General features: G+C 39.8%; 2 protein-coding genes across 8 annotated transcripts in view; one reads left to right on the forward strand and one right to left on the reverse strand.

The window, feature by feature from the left end:
• wdr20a (WD repeat domain 20a) overlaps positions 1-6,370 on the forward strand; it is a 46,361-nt gene extending 39,991 nt beyond the window's left edge. For both annotated transcript variants that reach the window (XM_078406041.1, XM_078406042.1), the window contains one exon: positions 5,044-6,370. In XM_078406041.1, the coding sequence (XP_078262167.1) occupies positions 5,044-5,094 (51 nt within the window). In that variant the 3' untranslated portion in view covers positions 5,095-6,370. The remainder of the gene's footprint in view (positions 1-5,043) is intronic.
• Positions 6,371-8,441: 2,071 nt separating this feature from the next.
• The window catches only part of mok (MOK protein kinase), a 73,357-nt gene continuing 57,835 nt past the window's right edge, over positions 8,442-23,963 (reverse strand). For 4 of the 6 annotated variants that reach the window (XM_078406047.1, XM_078406046.1, XM_078406043.1 and 1 more), the window contains one exon: positions 14,305-14,428. Coding sequence is in view for 1 of the 6 variants with exons in the window: in XM_078406045.1 (XP_078262171.1) it covers positions 14,354-14,428 (75 nt within the window). In the remaining 5 variants the exon portion in view is untranslated. Of the gene's footprint in view, positions 8,523-13,183; positions 14,429-23,963 lie in introns of those variants that run through there. The other 2 variants (XM_078406044.1, XM_078406045.1) reach the window with 2 other exon arrangements.

A 23,963-nucleotide genomic window follows, 5' to 3' on the forward strand; every position in this document is an offset into this window, starting at 1 on the left:
TGCTGGGATATTGTAAACCGAATGTTGAGAAAATGAGTACAAGTGTACATTCAAATTTGTATCATTCAATATAGTTCTACACTCCTTTGACCTAATTATTGATCTCTTCAATATTTAGGACAATTGTATCATATCATATCATATATATACAGCCGGAAACAGGCCTTTTCGGCCCACCAAGTCCGTGCCGCCCAGCGATCCCCGTACATTAACACCATCCTACACCCACTAGGGACAATTTTTACATTTACCCAGCCAATTAACCTACATACCTGTACGTCTTTGGAGTGTGGGAGGAAACCGAAGATCTCGGAGAAAACCCACGCAGGTCACGGGGAGAACGTACAAACTCCTTACAGTGCAGCACCCGTAGTCAGGATCGAACCTGAGTCTCCGGCGCTGCATTCGCTGTAAAGCAGCAACTCTACCGCTGCGCTACCGTGCCGCCCATTAAGTCCATACTCTTAATACTTCTCCACCTCAATTATTTCTTGTCATATAAAACACTTTGCGGCACCAGATGGTTTTGCCAGGCAATAGCCTTGCTTCTTAATGCTGGATGTAGACTGCTTTTAAAATACTCAATTAAGAGCACTTTATGGCTTATATAATTTTGATATTTGTGGGAAATTGGCCAGGGATCATTTTTCTTTTGTTTACAAATTAATTCATTTAATGTAAAAGCTTTTTATTTAACTGTTTACTTCATATTCTTACAGTGGCTGACCACTATCATAAATTTAGCTTGGGGTTTAGCATTCATAAGTCGTAGGGCAGAATTAGGCCATTCGGCCTGTCAAGTCTACTCTGCCATTCTATCATGGCTGATCTAACTCTCTCTCTCAACCCCATTTTCCTCCTCCTCCCCATAATCTTCGACACCCTTTCTAATCAAGAACCTGCCAATCTCTGCTTTAAAAATACCCAATGACTTGGCCTCCACAGGTTCTGAGTGGGCTTCACATTTCATCTCTTGGCATTTGTACTCATAGCAAAATGTGTTTCAATAAGATGGTCTGATATTGTTTTTTCCCGAAGACAATGATCTACTTAGTGGTTGAGAAAAGCTATAATTTACTTTTACACACTGACAAACGGAAGTCTTGTCAACTGCATTCCGTGTAACTTTAAAATAAATGTACCAGAGCAGCCTGTGATCTGCTTTCAAATGTTGTTTGTTACTGAGATTCAACATGCAATACTGAATTGTTGCAATGTTGGCCTGCTGAATTTTCCTCAATTCAAACCACGACCCGATTATTATATTCCACCCAGATTAAGAAATATATATTAATTGAGTTGAAAAATTCCATCATTGTGCAGAACAAAGTGTGGTTAATACAGTATGAAGGGTGAGTAACTAAAAGAAGTTTTAACGTTTCTCCTTGTTTTTGAATTTTGACTATTTTGTCACACTTTGCTTGCATTATGAACTATGAATGAATCATCTGCTTTAATGCTATGAAACACTAACATTATTTAAATATGTGCATGCATCCAGTTTCTAAAGAGTATTCAATAGCTTAAATCTGAGCAGTGGGCTTGTTTTAATGTTCACTTTCATTAGATGTGGCCAGCTTTTGTACTCTGACTCTATGATTCCAGTCATGGTTTTAGCCTTGCACATTTTTAGTCTTGTAAAATCATAAAAAATTACAGTGTACAAGAATGCTAGAAATGAACTTTATAAAAAAATCCCACTTCCATTTCTTGGTCCATTGCTCTGTGGGTGAAATGGCAGGCACTTTAAATTTGATGACGGTTCTCCCACTAACGCCTTTTCAGCGAGTGAGTTCCAGAGACCCAAACCACACACTCCCCTTTAATCCTACCACCATTAACTTAATTGAAAAGCCAGAGTTCTGTAAGAAGGAAAAAATAGAAAATGACAGGCCATTGATCTGAAATGTTAAAATGTGTAAGGAACTGCAGATGCTGGTTTGAACCGAAGATAGACACAAAAAGCTGGAGTAACTCAACATCTCAGGAGAGAAGGAATGGGTGACATTTCAGGTTGAGACCCTGAAGAAGGGTCTCCACCCGAAACGTCACCCATTCCTTCTCTCCAGAGATGCTGCCTGCCCCACTGAGTTACTCCAGCTTTTTGTGTCTATCTTCGATCTGAAATGTTAACTCTTTCCTTATCCAGAGATGCTACCAGATCTACCAATTTGACTCAAATTTCAGCCTCCCAGTTAAGAGGAATAAGTTGTTATGATATGCTCTATCACGGCCTGTCACAATTTTATATTAAACTTTACTTTATTTTCCTTTGTTCTAAAGAAACCAATGCTGATCTAGAACCTGTGGTAACTATACAGCTGTGGCAGTGTCCTTGTACTTCTACACTTTGGTTCACCCTATAACACATTTTAAACATGTGTGGGATGATTCCAACTTTGTCTTGTGCCTTGGCCAATAAAGGCTGGTACCTCACACCTTATCTTCCCATGCCATTTTCTAAAATTTGTGGTATACTTGTTGTGATGCTTCTGTTCATCTCTAGACTTAATATCCTCTTTTACTGTACTTTTTTATTTCCTTATTGTTTGACCCTTCCAAATGCATTACCGCATACTTTTCTGGATTGGGTTTCATCAGGCAGATTTGTGCATTCCTAACTAGTATCTTCCTGTAAACTATTGCACTTTCCTGATACTGACTAACTTTGTGACCTGTCTACTTGGATCCAGTCACTAGTGTACCATAAGTAAGTGGCCTACTCTGAGCCTTGCACAACATGACCGCACACCTACTTCCATTTGCAAGAATTCCCATCCTCTGCTACCCTTTCTGCCGTTTAATCCATCATGCCACTTCACTGTGGGATTTTACTTTCTCAATCAATCTGGCATATTGAATCTTTTCAAGCATTTTTTAAAATGCATATAAATTAAGGCAAATGCTCTCCATTCATTGACATTCCTTAATACATCAAAGTTTACTTAAGTTAGTAAGACATGATGTCACTTTTGGTTTTTTTAAAGAAGGATTTGCCCACTAATGTTATGCTGGCTGGAAGGGATAAATTTGGTTTATCCCTTCACTGCTTTTATTTGCTTATTTTCAATACACCTCCTTCTGCAGTGCCAGTGCACCGCCCTATTTGAAGACTAGTATCAATTCAATGCTTTACACACATTTAGCCTCCACACTCTACAGTTGAGTTCATCCTACTTCCACATGCGCATAGTTATGACAGAAGCACTGGATTTTGGGAATGTGGAGATTAGAACATTTAAACTAAACTATGGACAATTTTGTGGCCTAGAGTATAACACCTATTCACTATTTGAACTACAGTCTATAGGAAACATGTCAATTAAATTAGATTGCTAATGAGTGAACAAAAAATGTTGCTCAAAAATTGTGGAAATGACAAAAGTCATTCAACTCCTGTATTTATTGCTCTGATCATGGTACACTTGTTGATTGGCCCTGATTAAATAAATACCCAATTGTTTTATTCGCTGTATATGAAAATTCTATAAATAAATGTCAGCTGAGGTTAAGATTTGCACTCTGAACCACATTTGCAATTTCAGTTTACAATTTTGAATTTAATCTTGCATATCAAGAATCGCTAACCACTGAAGCTCATGAGGAACAGCTTAACCAATGCAGATTATGAGCCATATATGTGCTGCCCTGGTTACAATGGGGTTCTGTTCCTGAAAGCTGTTCATAACCCAAACAGTTTGTATCTCAAAAATGCAGCAACACAGTAATGCATTTAAATAAAATCATAAGGCCACCAAGGGCAATGTGTAGTTTAACAGGGGCCTTTAACTTGGCCAGATTTCTCTGCAAGATGCAATCACATTGTTGTTGCAGGAAAACTATTATCCATACTTATTTAATGCCTGCGCTCTGCGGTATAAGGACTGGATTGTTTAATTCCTGCTAGGTGAAGGTAGAAAATATACTGTGATCCCAACCTGGCAGCAGAATTCCCACAGGGCAGAAGATACCTGCAGCAGCCGGCGATTCTTCACGCCGTTCTGCAAAACCTTTGTTGATATATATGGGCTTTCCATAAATTGGCCTTCACAACCTGGCAAGGACCTATACCTGAAAATACTTGAGCTTTGCCTTCTAAACGATTCAAAGAAAGTTTCACTTGTATCTTCCTCCGGTTGACATCCAGCAATATCATACTAACCGAACATCGCTGGTATATGTTTTGATCATGTGGATTCTTTACTCGTTGAACTTGGTTCTAATATAACTCAATCGTTACAATTTATCTCAACATCGTAAAGTAAACTGATCTGAAACATTCCCATTGTCTGCATCCCGTGATGAGTTGGCATAAATAAATTGGCATTAATTTCCAAAGGAGGAGAAAGCCTAAGACTTCTAGTGGCTTGGATGCACGTTTATGTATCCAGGAGAAGAATTATCACTAGTTCTATGAATGAATGGGCTGAATTTTATCTTTCTATCGACTTGATTCTGCTGCCATAAATGAGTAAATTTCAGCAAAACTGCAGTTTGCAAAGGAAAGTGACTTTTTAAATTTGGCTCCAGATAGTTTGCCATTCAACACCAATTTGTGTAAGAAAATGTCATCAAAACAATTTATTTTGTATGATATTTGGGAATAATAAACTTTGAATGATTTTTGTATGCTTAGGATGAGCAATGCATTGGTAGTCCAAACTACATTACATGTATTCGAATATGGTTACCCTGGTGTAAAATGTTCAAATGATTTGGTGGTTAAGTGTACAGTAATTGTCATTGATTATCAAATGGAACCAATTGGAATACTGAAATATAATAGTAATTTCAATGCAAATATTTTAGTACTGGTATTAGACTTGATGAATTAGTTGATCTATTTTCATTTGCATTTTCAAGTTCACATTTTCAAAAGCTTTATTCACCAGATTCCCAATTGGGTTAAAAAGTTCCAATTTGACCTATACAGTACCATTATGCCTCATCAGAAGACTTGAAACACCTTAGTAGGTGAGAGAAATTAATGAATGTTTGGTGTAAGTGTCAACGGTATAACAATATGAAATGCTATGTTTACAGGGCTTGTCATCCCAAAACCAAGCCAATTCGCCGAGTGGGACTGTAGTATAGCTGTGGCACTACCGCTTGCAAACCTTCGCTACAGGATGAGGAGTAATGACATTGGAGCCAGGAGCTGGTCTTCAGCCACAGCGCTTTTCAACTTTAATTAAAGTAGTGTTTTTGTTCAGGATTCTGCTGTGAATTGTGTAGAGCTAACACTGGGGAACAATGTTGACTGCAAACTGTTGACATGGGCTTATCTATTCCACTAACACAGACAACTGCTAAGGCCAAGGACCTATTCCCTTGGTGATAGCAGTTTTAAAAATAAACCAAAAAATATTTCTTAAATCTTAACTTTCGATTTTCTTCCCTCCCCCCCCCCAACCAGAGTTGATGTAGTTTAATTAAATGTAAAGTGAATATATATTAAAACAAAGCTATTCTATTTGCAGTACATCAACTCTGAATTTGTATCTCACCTTTGCACTGATTTTTTTGCTTTTTATTATTAAATTGAAATTGGTTGGAAGGCGGCTTGGAATGCACTCAGTGAATCGAGTCATTACTTTCTGGCTTGAATTTGTGATTCAGGAGATGGATGTTGCAATCATAGATTTATATTAAAATAAAGTTGCACTTAATAGTTTAATGCAAGTAGAGAGATACTCATGGGATGTGCAAAAACTCCCAGATCAGGTGTGTTGTGGACAAAATAATGTTTTCCTGTATTAAACATTTATTTTAATATTGTTTCAAATTAAACCAACAATGTACCATATGTATAAATATTGTTTATGTCCTGGAGCAATGATCAATTACTCGAGTTGAAGTTTTGTTTTAATGAAAGTAGTTTCTAATTCAGAAAATATACACATAATCTTGAATATAGTTCTTCTGTTCATTTTTGGTTGTAAAAAAAAGTACATTTGGCTGTAATTAATTTGTTGAATTGTTTGGTACAGCAGAAATTTTTGTATTTAAAAAGGAAATTAAGCTTATCTGTAGAGTTCTCTATCAGTGAGTATTTTAAATTTCTGAGCTTTGTACTTCTGTGGTTGATGCATCACCAAGGTTCAAAAACTAGCACGGGGACCTACTAAATTCCAATTTATAATAGCTATATTGAGGGATTGGATAATGTATTTTCTTTGACGGTTAGAATTGCTGGATCATGACAGACCTTCATCAATGTAAAATAATTTAGGATGTGCCAAACGTTTTACATTTGTCATAGTCTAATTAGGAATTGCTCTTGGTTCGGTTATGTTGCATCATTATAAATTTGCTGTACATACCGATGCTTATTTCTTGGAAGAATGTAAAAGTACAGGCAAAGCTTGAATAAATACCTTGCGTACTTCTTGATTCATTTTTATTTTTACTTGGGTCTTTTAATATGTATTTTAAAGTCTGCACTGAGAATTAGAATTAAATTTAGTTTGGGACTTTGTGTACGTTTGCTGAATATAAAAAAATATGCATCCAGTATGATTTTCTAGATTTGGTGCTTACGCATTATAATTATAGTATAGATTATATTTATATTGTCATATTTTCACCATTGTAAACTGAAATTACTGATCAGTATTTTAAAATGGAAGATGCATTGTCCTCTGTCTAATAATTAGATGTTATATGGGTTTGAACTTCTGATTGGATGTGAGTGTGGCTGAACAACAGAGTAGGCATCTTCCAAATACCTGGTCCATTAAAATTAAGCCGGCAAAACAAAGGGATCGAAAAATAATTGTTTCCCTTGCTTTGCTGTTAAACGTAACCATTTAAATTTAGATTGCAGAAATAATGTTTCAAAATATCACATTTATTGTAATGTTTGTTTAAATATCTGAAACTATAGAAGACACTTTGAAATAAATACTTTATAATCTACTTTTTATAAATTCACTTGAACCTTGCATGGAAGCAACTGTTATAACAGTTCTTTACAGCCAAGACCAACAAATTCTGCACCTTCAAAAGGTAATTGCTTACACCAAATGTGGTTTGAGTTTCTTTGATTTATCTTGCAAAGTTGGTTCTTTTCTATTCTTGGTATACTTTTGTTTGAGAAAATGTTAGAGTGCTATGCTTGTGATTCTCACGTCAGATATGTTTTGGTTATTGGGCTTCGCGAGACAATGTTTAACTAATTTAAATAGCTTGCATAAAATGCAAATTCTGGAATTTAACTACTTACTAATCATTAATGCCTTTGTATTTGATTACTTACTCTTGAATTCTCTCATCCTTGTACGTTCTTCAAAATAGGTGTTATTTGGAACCTAAAGGGAAGAAAAATTGCTTTATAATATATTTTGTGATCGGTTCTCTCTAGTTTTGAACCTCTTATGTGCATAAATGTAATAGGAGGGGCTTCATATCGAGCCAACAAAGGTAGAAGAGGTCAGTATAACTGGGCAGAAAATATTACGGGTAAGAACAGTCCACAAAATTAAGATTCTGGAGATGTAGTGTGCAAAGCATTTTTCTTTATGCTAACTGTTGACAGCGGGATTAATGAACAGCTGAAGGTTGTCAGACATGTTTCATATCACCCAGTGATATTATTCTTAACACTGAATTCTGTAGGCATCGGCATCATGTTTTCCTGGGTCAAAATGGAAGGAATTAATTCATTCTTCATTTTGCATGTCATCTTTCGTGTCTTCAATTCATAATTATGCATATTTTCCTATGTGCTTTCTTCAATTCCAGGATGTCTTCTATTCTCTGGACTTTTCTTATTTCCTCCTATGAGCACAGACCTTTCAGGAGAATGAATTAACAGAGATCAAACGACTGGCAATTTAATACTCTCTTCACAAAATATTGGCTATGCATATTGGGGAAACCCATGAGATAGTCCAAATAGCTCTTGAAAATGACATTGGTATGTACTTGGAGTGTTTGAATGCATAACAAAGATTACATTCTGAGTAAATCTATTGTTGTCTTGTCATCCCTTTAGCTGCCATGCTAGTGTACAAAACTGACCTCCATCACTACAGGTGCCACATTTTCAGCATATCATGAGGTTTGATTTCTCCTTTGACTCGTGGCCAGTTTGTAGAGTGGGTTACAGTTGTGTTACGGTGTCAAATACATTTTCAGGTATACAAGTCAATGGGAAGTTTTCTATTTGGCTAATCGGAACTAAATGAGGACTGGTTTATATGAAATCACAGAACAGTGAGAACAAATGCCTTTCATTTGAGTGTTCTGCTCAAAGTGTTTCTTGCTCTAAGAAAGGTTTGCCCTTTACTGGTGCCAAAATGGTTTGTTCAAGCAGCTACTGAGATAGTAGTAAATATATAAAATACTTTTTGAATACACATGTCTAATTGCATTGAGTCTTGGGAAAGATGTTTGTCAATGGATGTTGATATGTTAAGAAATCAAAGTTGGATATTAACCTGCGTCATCTGCTTTAAAGAGCATATAGCGTCAACCATTCTTGAACAGTCCTGTATCTCTGTGGTCACGACTTGCATCACCTGTTGGAGTAAGGCAAATTAGGCTTGAGACTCCGAATGCACAAGTATAAAGTCTACAAACTGGCAATATGTTCACAAGAAATGTGAACTTAAGTCATCTGCCTATTTACAAGATAAAACTTTTTTTGCGCTCTTGCCTTCAATTTCTTCTAATCAAAATGGCTGCAAGCAACTGAAGGATTTGGTTTTTTTTAAAGCAAAAGCTGATCTTGGTCAAAATGGCAGTACATTGACAATAGAATTCATCCAGATCTAATTCTTTTTCTTTCAATTTGCATGATTAATCTGTATATGACTACGGCTAGTCCCTGTAACTAAAACTGACAAAAATGATAGCTAAATTAGGACAATGTACTGAAGATCTACATAACTTAAAAACAGAGTATTTTTAAAAAATCTGTAAACTTCTTCTGCATCATCTCTCTGATAACTTAGCTCTTCACGCACTTTGCATGGATAACAGCTGGGAAAAATAACAACTAAATCTCTTTTCATGTGATCCAGATGCAGTTTTATTTCAGTAAATTTCCCAATAGGTCTTGGAATGACTTGGAGATCAACAATTAATGTAGAATGTGGGTGTCTACATATTGAAATTAAATGCTACCAGTTATTCTTTTTATAATGGTGTACATTAACATATGGCCAGTTAGTAAAATCTATTTGTGCTTAAGTAGAAATGTGAAGCAAATTCTGTAAGATGCAATCAAGCGCAAATGAAGTATGAGCCGCCAATGTCCAATTTAATCTATATCAAAAGATAGAAAAATAAAAACTGATATTTAGAGTGTAGGGCGAGAACAGCAAGTTCCACCAGCTTTTGTCTATTTGCGGCATGCTGAATTGTTTGTTTCAACATATCCACACAAGAGTAACTTAAAATATTGAACATTTGTTCTTATACTAGAACTTGAAACTATTGAACACACTGAAACTTCCACTTCTAACCTAAACCTTTTGAAAGTAGATTGTCACACATTTAACACCAGAACAAGTGATACACGGACTATTAGACATTATCCAAATAAAATATATAAGTGTAGAACTGGGGAGATTTAATTTCATGTCCACCATAAAACGGTTTTGATTTCAGTTCCAAGTATTTCACTTTTTTGTATTTTAAAAAGAATCAAAGCAATTCAGAGCCTGGTATCTGAAGCTATTCAGGCTTCCTCTGCCCCACCACACACAATTATTGTTGTCTGACCATCTTAATTTTTATTGTCTCAGAATCATAAATTATGAAAGCTTTCTTTTAAACTATTTCAATAAATTAGAAATGTAAACATTGGTCTAGTAAATTGCATCTGATCAATTTCCATAAATCTGCTTTATAATCATGATGCACTCATAGATTGGTGACTTTTTCTTCAATTATATCTTAATAACCAGTACATTCCCAATATTTATAAATTCTTAAATTCTACTTCTGGGTGAATTTAATTTCTTAACCTAGAATCAGAACCGTCACAATTTACATTTGAAGGAACCACAGTATCGCCTTGCATGTTTCTGGAAGTAGCTTACTTTGGGGTTTAGTTAGAAAGACCTGTAAGAGTTTGATAATTCTTAATACCAAGGCAAAAAATCGAAAGACGCATTATGCAACATATTAGAAATAAAAAGTGGAAATGCTCAGTAGGCCAGGCAGCATGATGGAAAGGAAAATATGAATGTTTCAGGTTGATGATCTGTTTCTGCACGTGCTAGAGTATTTTCAAAATTTTCTGTTTTATTTTAGGAAAGAAAAGATAGAAAACCCCAAACTTGTCTCATGCCAATCCTGCTATTTTCACCTGGATTCCTATTCCCAATTGGAGAAGCATCTGCCTAACAATATTGGGAATGTAACTTTATTTTTGCCAGGTACAGGATAGAGATCAGGTTTGGTGTCAGAAGTCAGATCATTTTGTAATTTAATTTTTCTTATTTGGATATTTTTCAGAACACGATATAGCTTTATTGAACGTTTAACATACCTTGCTTCCAACCAGTGGCTCCAATTCCAGCTTTACCTGGGAATTGTATCAGATCCTTTATTCTTTTATACGGGTCCTAGTTCTTAATAGGTTACAAATCACTGGAGTAACTCGGATAGGCAGCATCTCTAGAGAACATGGATAAGTGACGTTTCAGGTTGCATGGTCTCGCCTATGTAAAGGAGGCCCACATCAGGAACACTGAATGTAGTAGATGAAGTTGGAAGAGTTGCATCTTGCTCTAGATGCACCAGACCACATGTAGACCAGGCGAACATTTCACCAAACACGCGCTCAACCCACCAAAGCCTGTTGTATCTCCCAGTTGCTAATCATTTTAACTCGCCTTCCCATTCTCTTACTGACCTTTTGATTTTGGGCCTCCAGAGTGTTTAGTTTAGAGATATAGCATGGAAACGGGTTACTCGGTCCATTGAGTCCACATCGATCAGCAATCACCTGTACACTAGTTCTATGTTATCCCAGTTTTACATCCTACATTAGGGGCAATTTACAGAAGCCAATTAACTTACAAACTTGCATGTCTTTGGAATGTTGGAAGAAACCAGAGAAAACCCATGTGGTTACAGAGAGAATGTGCAAACTACACATACACAGCACCTAAGGTCTGGATCGAACCTGAACATTATGTCCCACTTTATTTGCATCGATTTCTCCCCGTCCGCTACCACTTATATTATCATATCATATATATACAGCCGGAAACGGGCCTTTTCGGCCCTCCAAGTCCGTGCCGCCCAGTGATCCCCGTACATTAACACTCCTACACCCACTAGGGACAATTTTTTACATTTACCCAGCCAATTAACCTACATACCTGTACGTCTTTGGAGACGTTTTCTGTCCTCTGGCTTCATAAGTCTCACCTTTTCTATCCTTATCTTAGACTTTTTGCTTTTTCATTTCTGGCCTTTGTCCAATCATCTGCTATCACCCCACCCACCTCTATCCACCTACCACTTGCCAGGTGTTGTCCGTTCCCCCCACCCCATCTGTCTTCCAGCTTTCTTCCCCCACTACCAACAGTCTTGGCCCAAAGTGTTGCCTTTACATGTTCTCTAGAGATGCTGCCTTGCCTGTTGAGTTACTCCAAAACTTTTTTTTTGTATTAACTAGCATCTGCAGTTCTTTGTATCTCCTAGTTCTTAATAGTTTTTCATGGTGGGCTTGCTTACAAGCTTAAATTGTAAAAGATCAATCTCTGGACCATTTTAAGTGACGTGTTTCAAATGTCTTGTCAATTTGCACTGCCTCAAACCTGTAATCAGTGGAAGTGCATCCTTAAATTCAGAGATTTAATTAAGATAATTCACAGATTGCACTGAAAATTCTTCCTCACTGATTATCTTGAAGTTCTGTTTGAGAGGGACTTGCTGGTTAGTCACAGCATTGTGTCTGATATTGGCAGTCGCATCCTGAGTGTTTTTGTTTTCTTCATCTGGATATCGTCTGCTGTTTCTGAAGTAACAACGTTAGTTTCTAGAAAAACTGGTAAAATGTAAAGTTTTAAGTTGCAGAGTTCACCATCATATGAAACAAGAGCAAGAATAAAGATCATAACACATCCTCTACCTAGATTGCTTCTTCTACAGTACTCTCTCTCCATATCTCTGGATTTCAAAAGTCTTTTGATCTCGGTCTTTGTAGGTGCGGAGGTTGTGATCATCCACTGCCTGTTGAGGTACAGAATTCTAAAATTCCACGCACTTTTCTAGATGGAATTTTATCACTGCCTTTGAAGTAAAGTCTCTTCATACATAATTGATTTCTACTAAGTCATCATATATTTGCTCTCCTACTTGTACTTGCAAGTAAACCTTTGAGTCATGTATAACAATACCAAGTTTCTTTGAACACCAACATTCCTCTTACAGTATGGATGTTCATGTGTTTTGACATATTCTATCTGGTATACAGTTACACACTTATTCTTTTGCATTCTCCTCACAGCTTACATACAAAATGGAAATATCACTAGGTCCACTCATTTTATTGATTTTTGATTATAATTAACCAAAGATTATATAATGATAGTAGTATTTCTCCATTATATTCAATCTGAACAGGTCCTATTTACTCCTGTTCATTGACTTGCCCTGTTTCTCTTGTGTATGTTTCTGGAAGCTAAACACATTACCTTGCATTCACTCAAGATAGACACAAAAAGCTGGAGTAACTCAGCGGGACAGGCAGCATCTCTGGACAGAAGGAATGAGTGACTTTTCGGGTCGAGACCCAACAGCCTTTTGCATTCTCCTTTTGCCAAGAAGAAACATCACCCATTCCTTCTCTCCAGAGATGCTGCCTGTCCCGCTGAGTTACTCCAGCTTTTTGTGTATATCTTCGGTTTAAACTAGCATCTACAGTTTCTTCTTACACCTTGCATTAACTAATTGAATTTGTGGGTGTGTATTTAAAAAAAAATGTACAAGTAGCTGTAATTTGAACTTTGTAAAGAAAACTTCCCAGTATTAGTGCATTAAAAGTGTTAAATTATTTTTTTGCCGGAGGACAACATGACTTTGTTTTTGGACCATGCCCAGCAGTGGGGTCCAAATAACTGTTTGGGAAGATGAATCACTGAAAACAGATATAAGCTTTAATGTTCCTGAAGGTTAAAAATCACATCTTTAATGACATAAAATATCTTCACCACACATTCTTATTTCTCATCACTAATCCCATGTTAAATGAAGTGTAAAGCAAAGGTTATTGTGAATAATTAGTTAACAAACTATAACATTACACATCATCAAAAACAGCATGACTTTTTAAACATGATTTGGCTGAATACCAATTAGAAAATGCAATTAACAGTTTACATAATATAAAGAACAAAATACAATTTTATTTTTTTTTAAATCATTAATTAATTTTGGAATTGTCATACATTAGGGGAAACAAATCTTCCACAGGAAGTCTGCTTCCACACTTTGCATCCATCAATAGTTCTGTTATCTACACAATTTAATTGCCTGGAGTAAATGACAGAAATGGAGCAAACTGTCTTATTTCCCCTTGAAAAAAGACAAAATATATCCTCCATTTGATAAACAGAAATTTATTGAACAATTTCCAAAAAGGAATTAAATGTTATTAAAACATATAAATGTGCTGTATGATGTAAAACAAATAAAATGGCCATAGTTTGTGAAAGTCACCCATGTGTGGTAATCCAGTTGGTCCATTAATGAGACTGCAACTTTTCAAAACAAAAATAGTATTTAATGGGGTAGAAAATGGTTGAGGCAACATTGTACGTAGATATTCATGTAGTAATTTAGCCTCAAGATAATTAAAATGTCTTTGCAGTCATAAATTCTATAAAAGTGAGAATGTAAATGTTACTGTATGATATATAAAGTGAAAGTTTATGGACAAACTGATAATGGTTTAGGATTGATGATTGTGCAAATTTGCTCCATGTTGAGTAGGCATAGATTTCTCAGAAAAGGAACATTTATAACACTGCAAATATTAATCCATATCTTCAGCTTTTGATCAGTAAATGTCTACATTTAGATGAATCTGTTAACTAAAATGGTAACCAGTTTGAAAATAAAGTGCCTTTTTTTGATTAACATATCAAATGCCATTTTGTTTATGGCTTTTTCATTCTAAAAATATTTGTTATTTTCTGGCATCAAGTGAATAAACGTTGGGCTCGTGCTTCACTTGATTAAAAACTGAAGTTAAAAAAGGCACAAACCTGATGGTCAGCCTGTAATCCAGTGGAAGACTTAAATATGGTCTTTTGCAACATTTTAAAAAAACATTACAAGAATTTTTGAAAAGGAATGGTTATTGAATACTCTTGAATTGTAATTGTTCTCAGTAGCCATCACTTTTTCTTTCTGCAGAGGGTAAACTGTAACATTTTGTTGTAGAATTCCATGGTCCTCGACACTATGAATAAATGAAAACTTAAGAATGAATATAGCAGTAAAACCATAAGAACATTAAAAATGCATTATAAATGTTTGAGTTTAGGAATGTTTATTTATGGGATTTCAGATCATAATTTTATTTTCATTATTTTTAAATATATTTTAAGATTGCTATCTGAAAACTGGATGATTTAAATGAAAATTGATCCATTTTCCACAAATAAGGTATTTTACACATTGAAATTATATTGAATACATACCCTGGATATGTACTGAGTATGACTCTGGGGTCCATCTGGCCTCTCAGTAGGACAGTCCTATTTCCCTGTAACCCAGCAATATTCTCTCATAAGCCCCTTCGGCAATAAGGGATAATTTACAATAGGTGCCTGGAGTTGTGAAGCAGCAGCATTCGCCGCTGCATCAATGTGCTGCCCTGGAATTACTGGGTAAAGAATGTTATGCAAGTGTTGATGCACTTCATTGAGGTTGGGAGTTCTGTACCATCTACCGAAGAGAAGTTTCACACCTGCCTGCGTTTGACCCATAGCCTTCTAAACCTTTCCTATCCATCTACCTATCCAAATGTGTTATTTTCAGGGGGTTTTTTCAATGAGAATGTCATCCCAGAAAATAAGCTGCATTTCTAATAACATCACAGAGCACTGCGCAGTGGCCTGATTAGACACATTGGCATAAGGAAGTCCAGAAAGAAGGGAGATCAAAAGTTTGGTAAAATAATTGAGTTTCAAAGACTGCCTTGTTTAGAAAGGCAATGATTTAGAGGAAGATGTACAGAAAACTAAACAAATGAAGGTATGATGACCAATGGAGAAGGGAAGAAGGTGAAAGGTCAAAGGAGCTGCCAGGAGAGCAATGTAATAACCAAAAGGTTATGAATGAAGGTTACTGGGTGAGGTAAGGGAAGACTGAGTTATGTTGTGGAAATGAAAGTTGATAATCTTGATCACGGAAAGAATTTGGTGTGAAGAGCTGGGCTCAGAGTGAAGTCAGAGACCATCGTTATAAATCATCTGGATAAGTCTCAGATAGAGCCATAGAAAGTGACATATTGTAGCTGGAGCCAAAAGAGAATGTTTTTTATATTTAATTGGAGGAAATTCTGCTCATTCAATAGTGTGGATTGAACATGCAGCATAACGGATGAGCTGCAGGGTAGAGCTCAAGCCACCAGCATGAACAGTTAGCAGGTGTGTTTCTGAACTATGTTTTCCAAGAGTATAATAGAGTAAGTGTATAATAAAAAGTCAATCATGGAGCCTTGTGGAGCTCCAAAAGGAATGTAGTGTGAATGGCAGATAAAGCCACTGAATGCAAAGTGAGAGAAGTGACAAACCAGGCTAGCACATTCCACAAGATTGGATGTGTAGGAATGAACTGCAGATACTGGTTCAAACCAAAGATAGACACAAACAGCTGGAGTAACTCAGCGGGACAGGCAGCATCTCTGGAGAGAAGGAATGGGTGACATTTCGGGTCGAGACCCTTCTTCAGACTGGTTCGGGATAATGAAAAGATATAGATGATGTGGAGAGATAAAGAACAATGAATAAAAGATATGCAAAAAGTAACAATGATAAAGGAAACAGGCCATCGTTATCTGTTTGTAGGGTGAAAACGAGAAGCTAGTACGACTTGGGTGGGGGAGGGTTAGAGAGAGAGGGGATGCCGGGGCTACCTGAAATGTGAGAAATGAATATTCATACCACTGGGCTGTAAGCTGCCCAAGCGAAATATGAGAGGCTGTTCCTCCAATTTGTGTTTAGCCTCACTCTGACAATGGAGGCAACCTAGGACAGAAAGGTCAGTGTAGGAATAGGTAGGAGAATTAAAGTGTCCAGCAACTGGGAGATCCGGTAGGTTCAGGCGGGCTGAGCGAAGGTGTTCCGCGAAACGATCGCCCAATCTGCGTTTGACTGAGCAGCAGTATTCTTAAAAGCCGCACAGTGATGGGGGAGGGGGTTGCTGTAGTTACAAAAGGTTTTTGATTTCAATAAAGGTCGTGCATGGATTGAAATCAAGAGAATTTGAATGGGTGGTTCAAATCTGAAGTTGCAGGATTTCAGTCTACCTTCTCCACATGGAAAAACACTTTGTTCATAAATTATAGCAGCAGAATTATGCCATTCGGCCCATCGAGGCTACTCCGCCATTCAATCCTGGCTGATTTATCTTTCTCTCTCAATCCCATTTTCCTGCCTTCTCCCCATAACCCCTGACACCCGTGCTAATCTATCTTTGGAGACAACAGTTTGTAGATGCTGGAATATGGAGCAAAAAATAAACTGCTGGAGGAACTCAGTGAATCAGGCAGCATCTATGGATGAAATGGACAGTCGATGTTTCGGGTTGAGACCCTTCCTCTAAACAGAGAGACTGAAGAGGAGATAGCCTGTATATAGAGGTGGGTGGGGTGGGGGGAGGGGAGAAAGAGAGATAGCATCCAGGTGGGGTGGGAGATGGAAGGGTGGAGAAAGTAACAGAGGCTGAGAGGTGGTAAGTGGAAACACCAAAGAGCTGATTATGAACTTGGTGCTGGTGTACCTCAGAGGGTCAGGCAACATCTCTGGAGAATGTGGATAGGTGATGTTTGGGGTTAGGACCCTTCTTCAGACTGAAGGCTCCCAACCCTAAACATCGCTGTTATGTTTTCCTGGAATACTGCCTGACCTGCTAAACTACTCCAGCACTCAGTCTTCTTCTGTAAACCAACATCTGTAGTTCCTTGTTTCTGCAGATTTTGGAATCTGATATAAAACAACGCTGAAGTGTATAACCAAATAAGGGGGAGATGATGGGAAGAGTGAGGGGATTGGATAGGGAATCCAATGATAAGAGTGTGTTTGTGATGGGCAAATGGAGTGGGTGGGGGAGGATTAAGAAATTGGATGATTGGGGAATGTAAAGAAAGAAAGGAACTGGCAAAATCATGACAAGAAAGAGATAAAGGGAGAGCAGTTTAACTTCAATGTTCATGCCCTCAGGTTGTAGACTACTGTGGCCTCACGCTGGCAACGGAAGAAGCCAAGGACAGACGGGTTGGTGTGGGAATTGGAAGTAGAATTTAAATGGTTTTTAACTAGAGAGGATACTGCACAGGTGCTCTGCACCTGATCCTAGTCTGCACCTGATCTCACCAATTTAGAGGAGGCCACATTGAGAGTATTAAAAGACACTGGAGTAACTCAGCGGGTCAGGCAGCATCTCTAGAGAATATGGACAGGGTACGTTTCAGGGCGAGGCCCTTCTTCAGACTGATTGTAGGGAGAGGAGGTGTAAGACAAAGCCTGGCAGGTTTTAGGCTGATACAGATTAAGTGGGGGGGGGGGGGGGGGGGGGGGGTTGATAAACGTTATCCCTTCAGGCTCTTAAACACTGCTCAGCCCCAACCACTATCTCAGCAACTATAATCTTCTCCGGACTGTGTTTTTAGTTGCACTGCAGACTTTAGCTTTGCAATATTATGGTTACCTAGTAACATTGTTACTGATTTATTGCATTGTTGATTATTACATATTTATTTGTGATATTTTGGTCCTATTAATCTGCAGCAAGTAAGAATGTCATTGTTCCCTTGTGCTGGGACAATTGAACACTTTTGACTCTTGATGCCTGTAAATCTCATCCTCATGGGAATATCAAGCCACTCACTTACCTTTTAAAGAGTGACAAATTGAAGAGTATAAATTCTTTAAAATACCCACCTTAGAATTTACTTCAGATGCTCCCATTCAAAATGGCAACTGTACACACAAAATCTCCCTCCCACCCACAACTACTTTGCAATTTTATCTTTTAGTACCACCTTTAATATCCTGACCCTCAACTACTGACAACTACACATTCACAACAAAATAAATCCAACAACTTGATTCAGTCTGTATGCTTATAGTTAACAGAAGCAATTCTGAAACATATTTGTGTAAGCCTTAATATTTGCCTTGGTCTGTAAATTAATCTCATTTCCCCTGGACCACAGCTTGAAAGATGGGAGGTACATAAACTGAGGACACTTCAAGTGGCAGGGTTGACATTTCAGAGCAGCGTTGGTCCTGCAGGTTAATCCGCAGACTTTAGCATCTTATCTACCTGCTGAACCAACAATAATAATGGCATTGGATACACTCCTGGGTCCGACTGCCCCCCCCCCCCCCCCCCACCGGGCACCTCAATAATGATTCCTCAGGGTTTTTCCCTTCTCCGTCTTTTAACTAGTTTACCCCGACTACCCTTCACATAAACAATAGTCCTCACTCCCACCCTCCTTTCTGAACACCCACCATCCCCCAACAGGACCTTGCCTCAACTGTCCACTCCCCATCCCTCCTCTGACCCCAACCCTCACCCTTGTCGTGTCTTCACTACCCCCCCTGACCTCCCCCTTTCTGATGTAGAACGGTCTGTCCTCAGCAGAGGCCTCGCCTTTGTTCCCCTCCGCCTCACCTCAACGAGTTCCAGATCTGCCACGTTGTAGAGCTTTGCTTCCGTCGCCTCTGCCTCCGTGCCTTTTTCAAAGGGGAGTCCTCAACATCCAGTGATCACCCCATCTCCCATCTCCACTGGTCCCCTTCCTCTTGGACTCCCCCAGACGGCCTTTTACCCTCTTTAGACTTCTTCATTTCTAACTGCCGACATGACATTAATCATCTCACCTTTTCCACTCCCCTCACCTACTCTAAACTTCACCCCCTCTGAACGTACAGCCCTCCACTCACTCTGCAGCAACCCCAAATTTGCCATCAAACCCAACGACAAGGGAGATGCCGTGGTAGTCTGACGAGCTGACCACTATCGCACTGAGGCCAGGCGCCAGCTCTCGGACATCTCCTCCTACTTATCCTTGGACCATGACCCCACAGATGAGCACCAGGCCATAATCTCTCAGACCATTTCTGACTTTATCACTTCCGGCTGTCTGTCCTCCACATCCTCTAACCGTATCATTTCCCAGCCCCGCACAGCCTGGTTTTACCTTCTCCCCAAAATCCATAAACACAACTGCCCTGGCAGACCCATTGTTTCTGCTTGCACCTGTCCCACTGAAATAATTTCCACATACCTCGATTCCACCCTATCCCCACTGGTCCAATCTCTCACGACCTACGTCCAAGGCAACTCACACGCCCTTTGCCTCTTCAATGACTTCCGCTTTCCTAGCCCCCATTCCCTCATCTTTACTGCGGGCGTTCAGTCACTCTACACCTCCATCCCGCACCAGGAAACCCCTTTGTTTCTTACTCGACTGCAGAACCAGCCAATTTCCCACTACTAACTCTCTCCTCCGCCTAGCAGAACTGGTCCTCACCCTTAATAACTTCTCCTTCGACTCCTCCCACTTCCTCAAAATCAAAGGCGTAGCTATGGGCACTCGCATGGGTCCCAGCTATGCCTGTCTCTTTGTAGGGTACATTGAACAATCCCTGTTCCAGGCGTGCACTGGCCCAAACCCCAAACTCTATTTCTGTTACATTGATGACTGCATCAGTGCTACCTCCTGCACCCGTGCAGAACTCATGGACTTCATTAACCTCACCACCAATTTCCATCCTGCACTCAAATTCACTTGGACCATCTCCGACACCTCCCTCCCATTTCTTGATCTCACCGTCTCCATCACAGGAGATAGACTATCGACTGACTCTCACAACTATCTCAACTACACTTCTTTCCATCCTGCTTCCTGCAAAGACTCTATCCCCCTACTCCCAATTCCTCCACCTATGCTGCAGCTGTGCCCAAGATGAGGTGTTCCATACCAGAACATCGGAGATGTCATCATTCTTTATGGAACAGGGGTTCCCATCTCCCATCATAGATGAGGCCCCCACATGTGTCTCTTTGGTACCCTGCAGCTCCACCCTTGCTCCCCCTCCCTCCAGTCATAACAGGGACAGAGTCCCCCTAGTCCTCGCCTTCCACCCCATCAGCCGTCGCGTACAACACATAATCCTCCAACATTTTCGCCATCTCCAACGGGATCCCACCACTAGCCACATTTTCCCATTTCCACCCCTTTCCTTCTTTCGCAGAGACCGTTCCCTCCACAACCCCCTGGTCAACTCATCCCTTCCCACCCAAACCACCCCCTCCCCAGGTACCTTCCCATGCAACCGCAGAAGATGCAACACCTGTCCTTATTTCTCCTCGACAGACCCCGACAGTCCTTACAGGTTAAGCAGACGTTCACTTGCACCTTCTCCAACCTTATCTACTGTATCCGTTGTTCAAGATGTGGACTCTTATATATCGGCGACACCAAATGTAGACTGGGGGATCGTTTCGCTGAACAGTTTTAGTCAGTCCACCGGGACCTGCCTAATGTCCCGGTTGCCAAACTTTAATTCCCCTTCCCATTCCCACACTGACCTTTCTGTCCTAGGCCTCCTCCAATGTCAGAGTGAGGCTAGATGCAAATTGGAGGAACAGCATTTCAAATTTCGCTTGTGCAGATTACAGCCCAGTGGTACCACAAAATGCTGGAGTAACTCAGCAGGTCAGACATTTCACCACCAATTTCCATCCTGCTCTTAAATATCCCGTCTCCCTGACATCAGTCTGAAGAAGGGTCTCAACCCGAAACGTCACCCATTCCCTCTCTCCTAGATGCTGCCTGACCTGCTGAGTTATTCCAGCATTTTGTGATACCTTCGATTTGTACCAGCATCTGCAGTTATTTTCCTACGTCCTTTACAACCCAGTGGTATGAGTATTGATTTCTCTAACTTCAAGTAACCCTGCATTCCCTCTCTCTCCATCCCTCCCCCACCCAAGTCGCACCAGCTTCTCGTTCTCACCTAGCAACCAACAAACAATGGCCTGTTTCCTTTATCATCGTTACTTTTTTGCATATCTTTCATTCACTTGTTTTATAACTCTCTACAATCCCGGTTGCCCTAACGCCGATAGTCATGAAGTGCTTTGAGAGGCTGGTCCTCTCACACATCAAATCCAGCATCCCTGACTCACTGGACCCAGAGGACGCCATCTCTCTGGCTCTTCACACTGTCCTGACTCACCTAGAGAGACAGGGCACATACGTGAGGATGCTATTCATAGACTATAGCTCCACCTTCAACACGGTCATCCCCACCAAGCTCATCACCAATCTCCACCAGCTAGGCCTCAGCTCGTCATTATGTGACTGGATCCTGGACTTCCTGCTGGAATGACCGCAGGCAGTGAGAATGGGCCCGCACCTGTCCTCCACTATCACCCTGAGTACCGGCACACCACAGGGCTGTGTTCTGAGCCCCATGCTCTACTCCCTCTTCACACACGACTGTGTTCCTGCATTCGACACCAACACCATTGTCAAGTTTGCAGACGACACAACGGTGATCGGGCTTATCACCAACGGGGATGAAACAAACTATAGAGCGGAGGTGCAGAACCTGGCGGACTGGTGCTCGGATAACAACCTGTCCCTAAATACCACCAAGACCAAGGAGCTGATCATCAACTTCCGTAGGTCACATAACGGGGAATATGCCCCGATCTCTATCAACGGGGACAGTGTGGAGAGAGTGTCCAGCATCAAGTTTCTGGGCACTCACATTTCGGAGGACCTAACATGGTCCAATAACACTGCTGCACTGGTCAAGAAGGCACAACAAAGACTGTTCTACTTAAGAACACTGAAAAAGTCTGGTCTACCCCAACAGCTGCTGACGACCTTCTACCGCTGCACCATAGAGAGCATCCTAATGCATGGCATCCCTGTGTGGTACCTCAGCTACACGGAGGCAGAAAGGAAAGCTCTACAGCGGGTAGTCCATAGAGCTCAGAGGGCCATCGGAACACAGCTACCAGACTTGGAGGGCATCTACAACACACGATGCCTCAGAAAAGCCACCAGCATCCACAAAGACTCTTCACACCCCTGCAACAGTCTGTTCGAACTCCTTCCATCGGGCAGACGATACAAGGCCTTCTACGCCCGCACCTCCAGACTCAGGAACAGCTTCATCCCCAGGGCCATAGCTGCTATGAACCGGTCCTGCTGAGCTGGATGGCCACAACGCATAGATCAACTTGCACTTTATCCTGTCTAAAAACTGTTACAATTGTTTCGTTTCGTTGGGTTGCTGTTAATTACTTAAATTATTGCATCGTATGGGAGGCGCATTCCCAATCTCGTTGTACCCCTGGGTACAATGACAATAAAGATATATTGTATTGTATTGTATTGTATTGTCTATATCTCTCGTTTCCCTATCTTCGGTTTAAACCAGCATCTGCAGTTCCTTCCTACACAATAATAATGATACAGCAGACAGGAGAAATGTGGCCATGATGTTACCTTCACAGTGGATAATTGGCCTTTCCATGGCCATTATGCAAATTGAAATCATGTCTCAGCTTTTCTCATCTAGTCATATAAGTCAAAGTACAGGAATTATATGTTGTGAAAGTCCTAGTGACACAATATCCTAGCGATTAGATTTTATTGGCAGCTGTTTGAGCATCTGTGGCAAAATATATGAGGTGTCACAGAAACTGTAAAGGAGATTAGCTTATGTTCCATTGTTGTGGGTGTTTCTATTATGTTTGGCTTTGTGGTCTTGCCTGACAAACTTGCTGGAATTCTTTGAAGAAGTAAATTCTTTGAAGAAGTAAATAGCAGGACCGACAAAGAAAGGCAGTAGATGTTGTTTACCTAGATTTTCAGAAAGCCTTTGATAAGATCATAAATGATAGGAGTAGAATCAGGCCACTCGGCCCATCAAGTCTATTCCGCAATTCAATCATGGCTGATCTATCTCTCCCTCCTAACCCCATTCTCCTGCTTCTCCCCATAACCTCTGACACCTGTACTAATCAAAGATCTATCTATCTCTGCCTTAAAGATATCCACTGACGGTCTCCATAGCCCTCTGTGGCAAAGAATTCCACAGATTCACCACCCCCTGACTAAAGACATTTCTCTTAATCTCCTTCCTAAACGAACGTCCTTTAATTCTGAGGCTATGACCTCTAGTCCTAGACTCTCCCACTAGTGGAAACATCCTTTCCACATCCACTCTTTCCAAGCCTTGCACTATTCTGTATGTTTCACTGAGGTCCCCCCTCATTCTTCTAAACTACAGGCCCAGTGCTGACAAATGTTCATCATAGGTTAACCTACTCATTCCTGGGATTCAAAGTTCAACGTTCTCATCACCTTGCTCCTCCGAATGGTTTAATTTTTTTCTATATAAAAGTAATCTATCTTTCTTCCATTCTGCAGTCGAAGAGGAAAAAAGTTGATAACCAATCACACAGTCAACTTATATGCAAAAAACAGAAGCAGAGGTAGATCATATTAGTAAGATCTCAGCTGACGTGATCGGTGACTTCATTTCTACCTTTCTGCTTAATTCTTGTCACTCGATTCCCGATAATCCGAACATCTTCCTAAGCCTTGAATATACTAAATGCTTGGGATTCATAACTCTAGTCGAGGATTCCAAACATTCACAACTCTCTAAGAGAAGCGATTATTTCACATTGTGCTAGAAAATAGGCCACCATTTGTTATGAAACAATTTCACTAG

The sequence above is a fragment of the Rhinoraja longicauda genome, chromosome 10 (genome assembly GCF_053455715.1).
Source record: "Rhinoraja longicauda isolate Sanriku21f chromosome 10, sRhiLon1.1, whole genome shotgun sequence".
NCBI classification, from domain to species: Eukaryota; Metazoa; Chordata; class Chondrichthyes; order Rajiformes; family Arhynchobatidae; genus Rhinoraja; species Rhinoraja longicauda.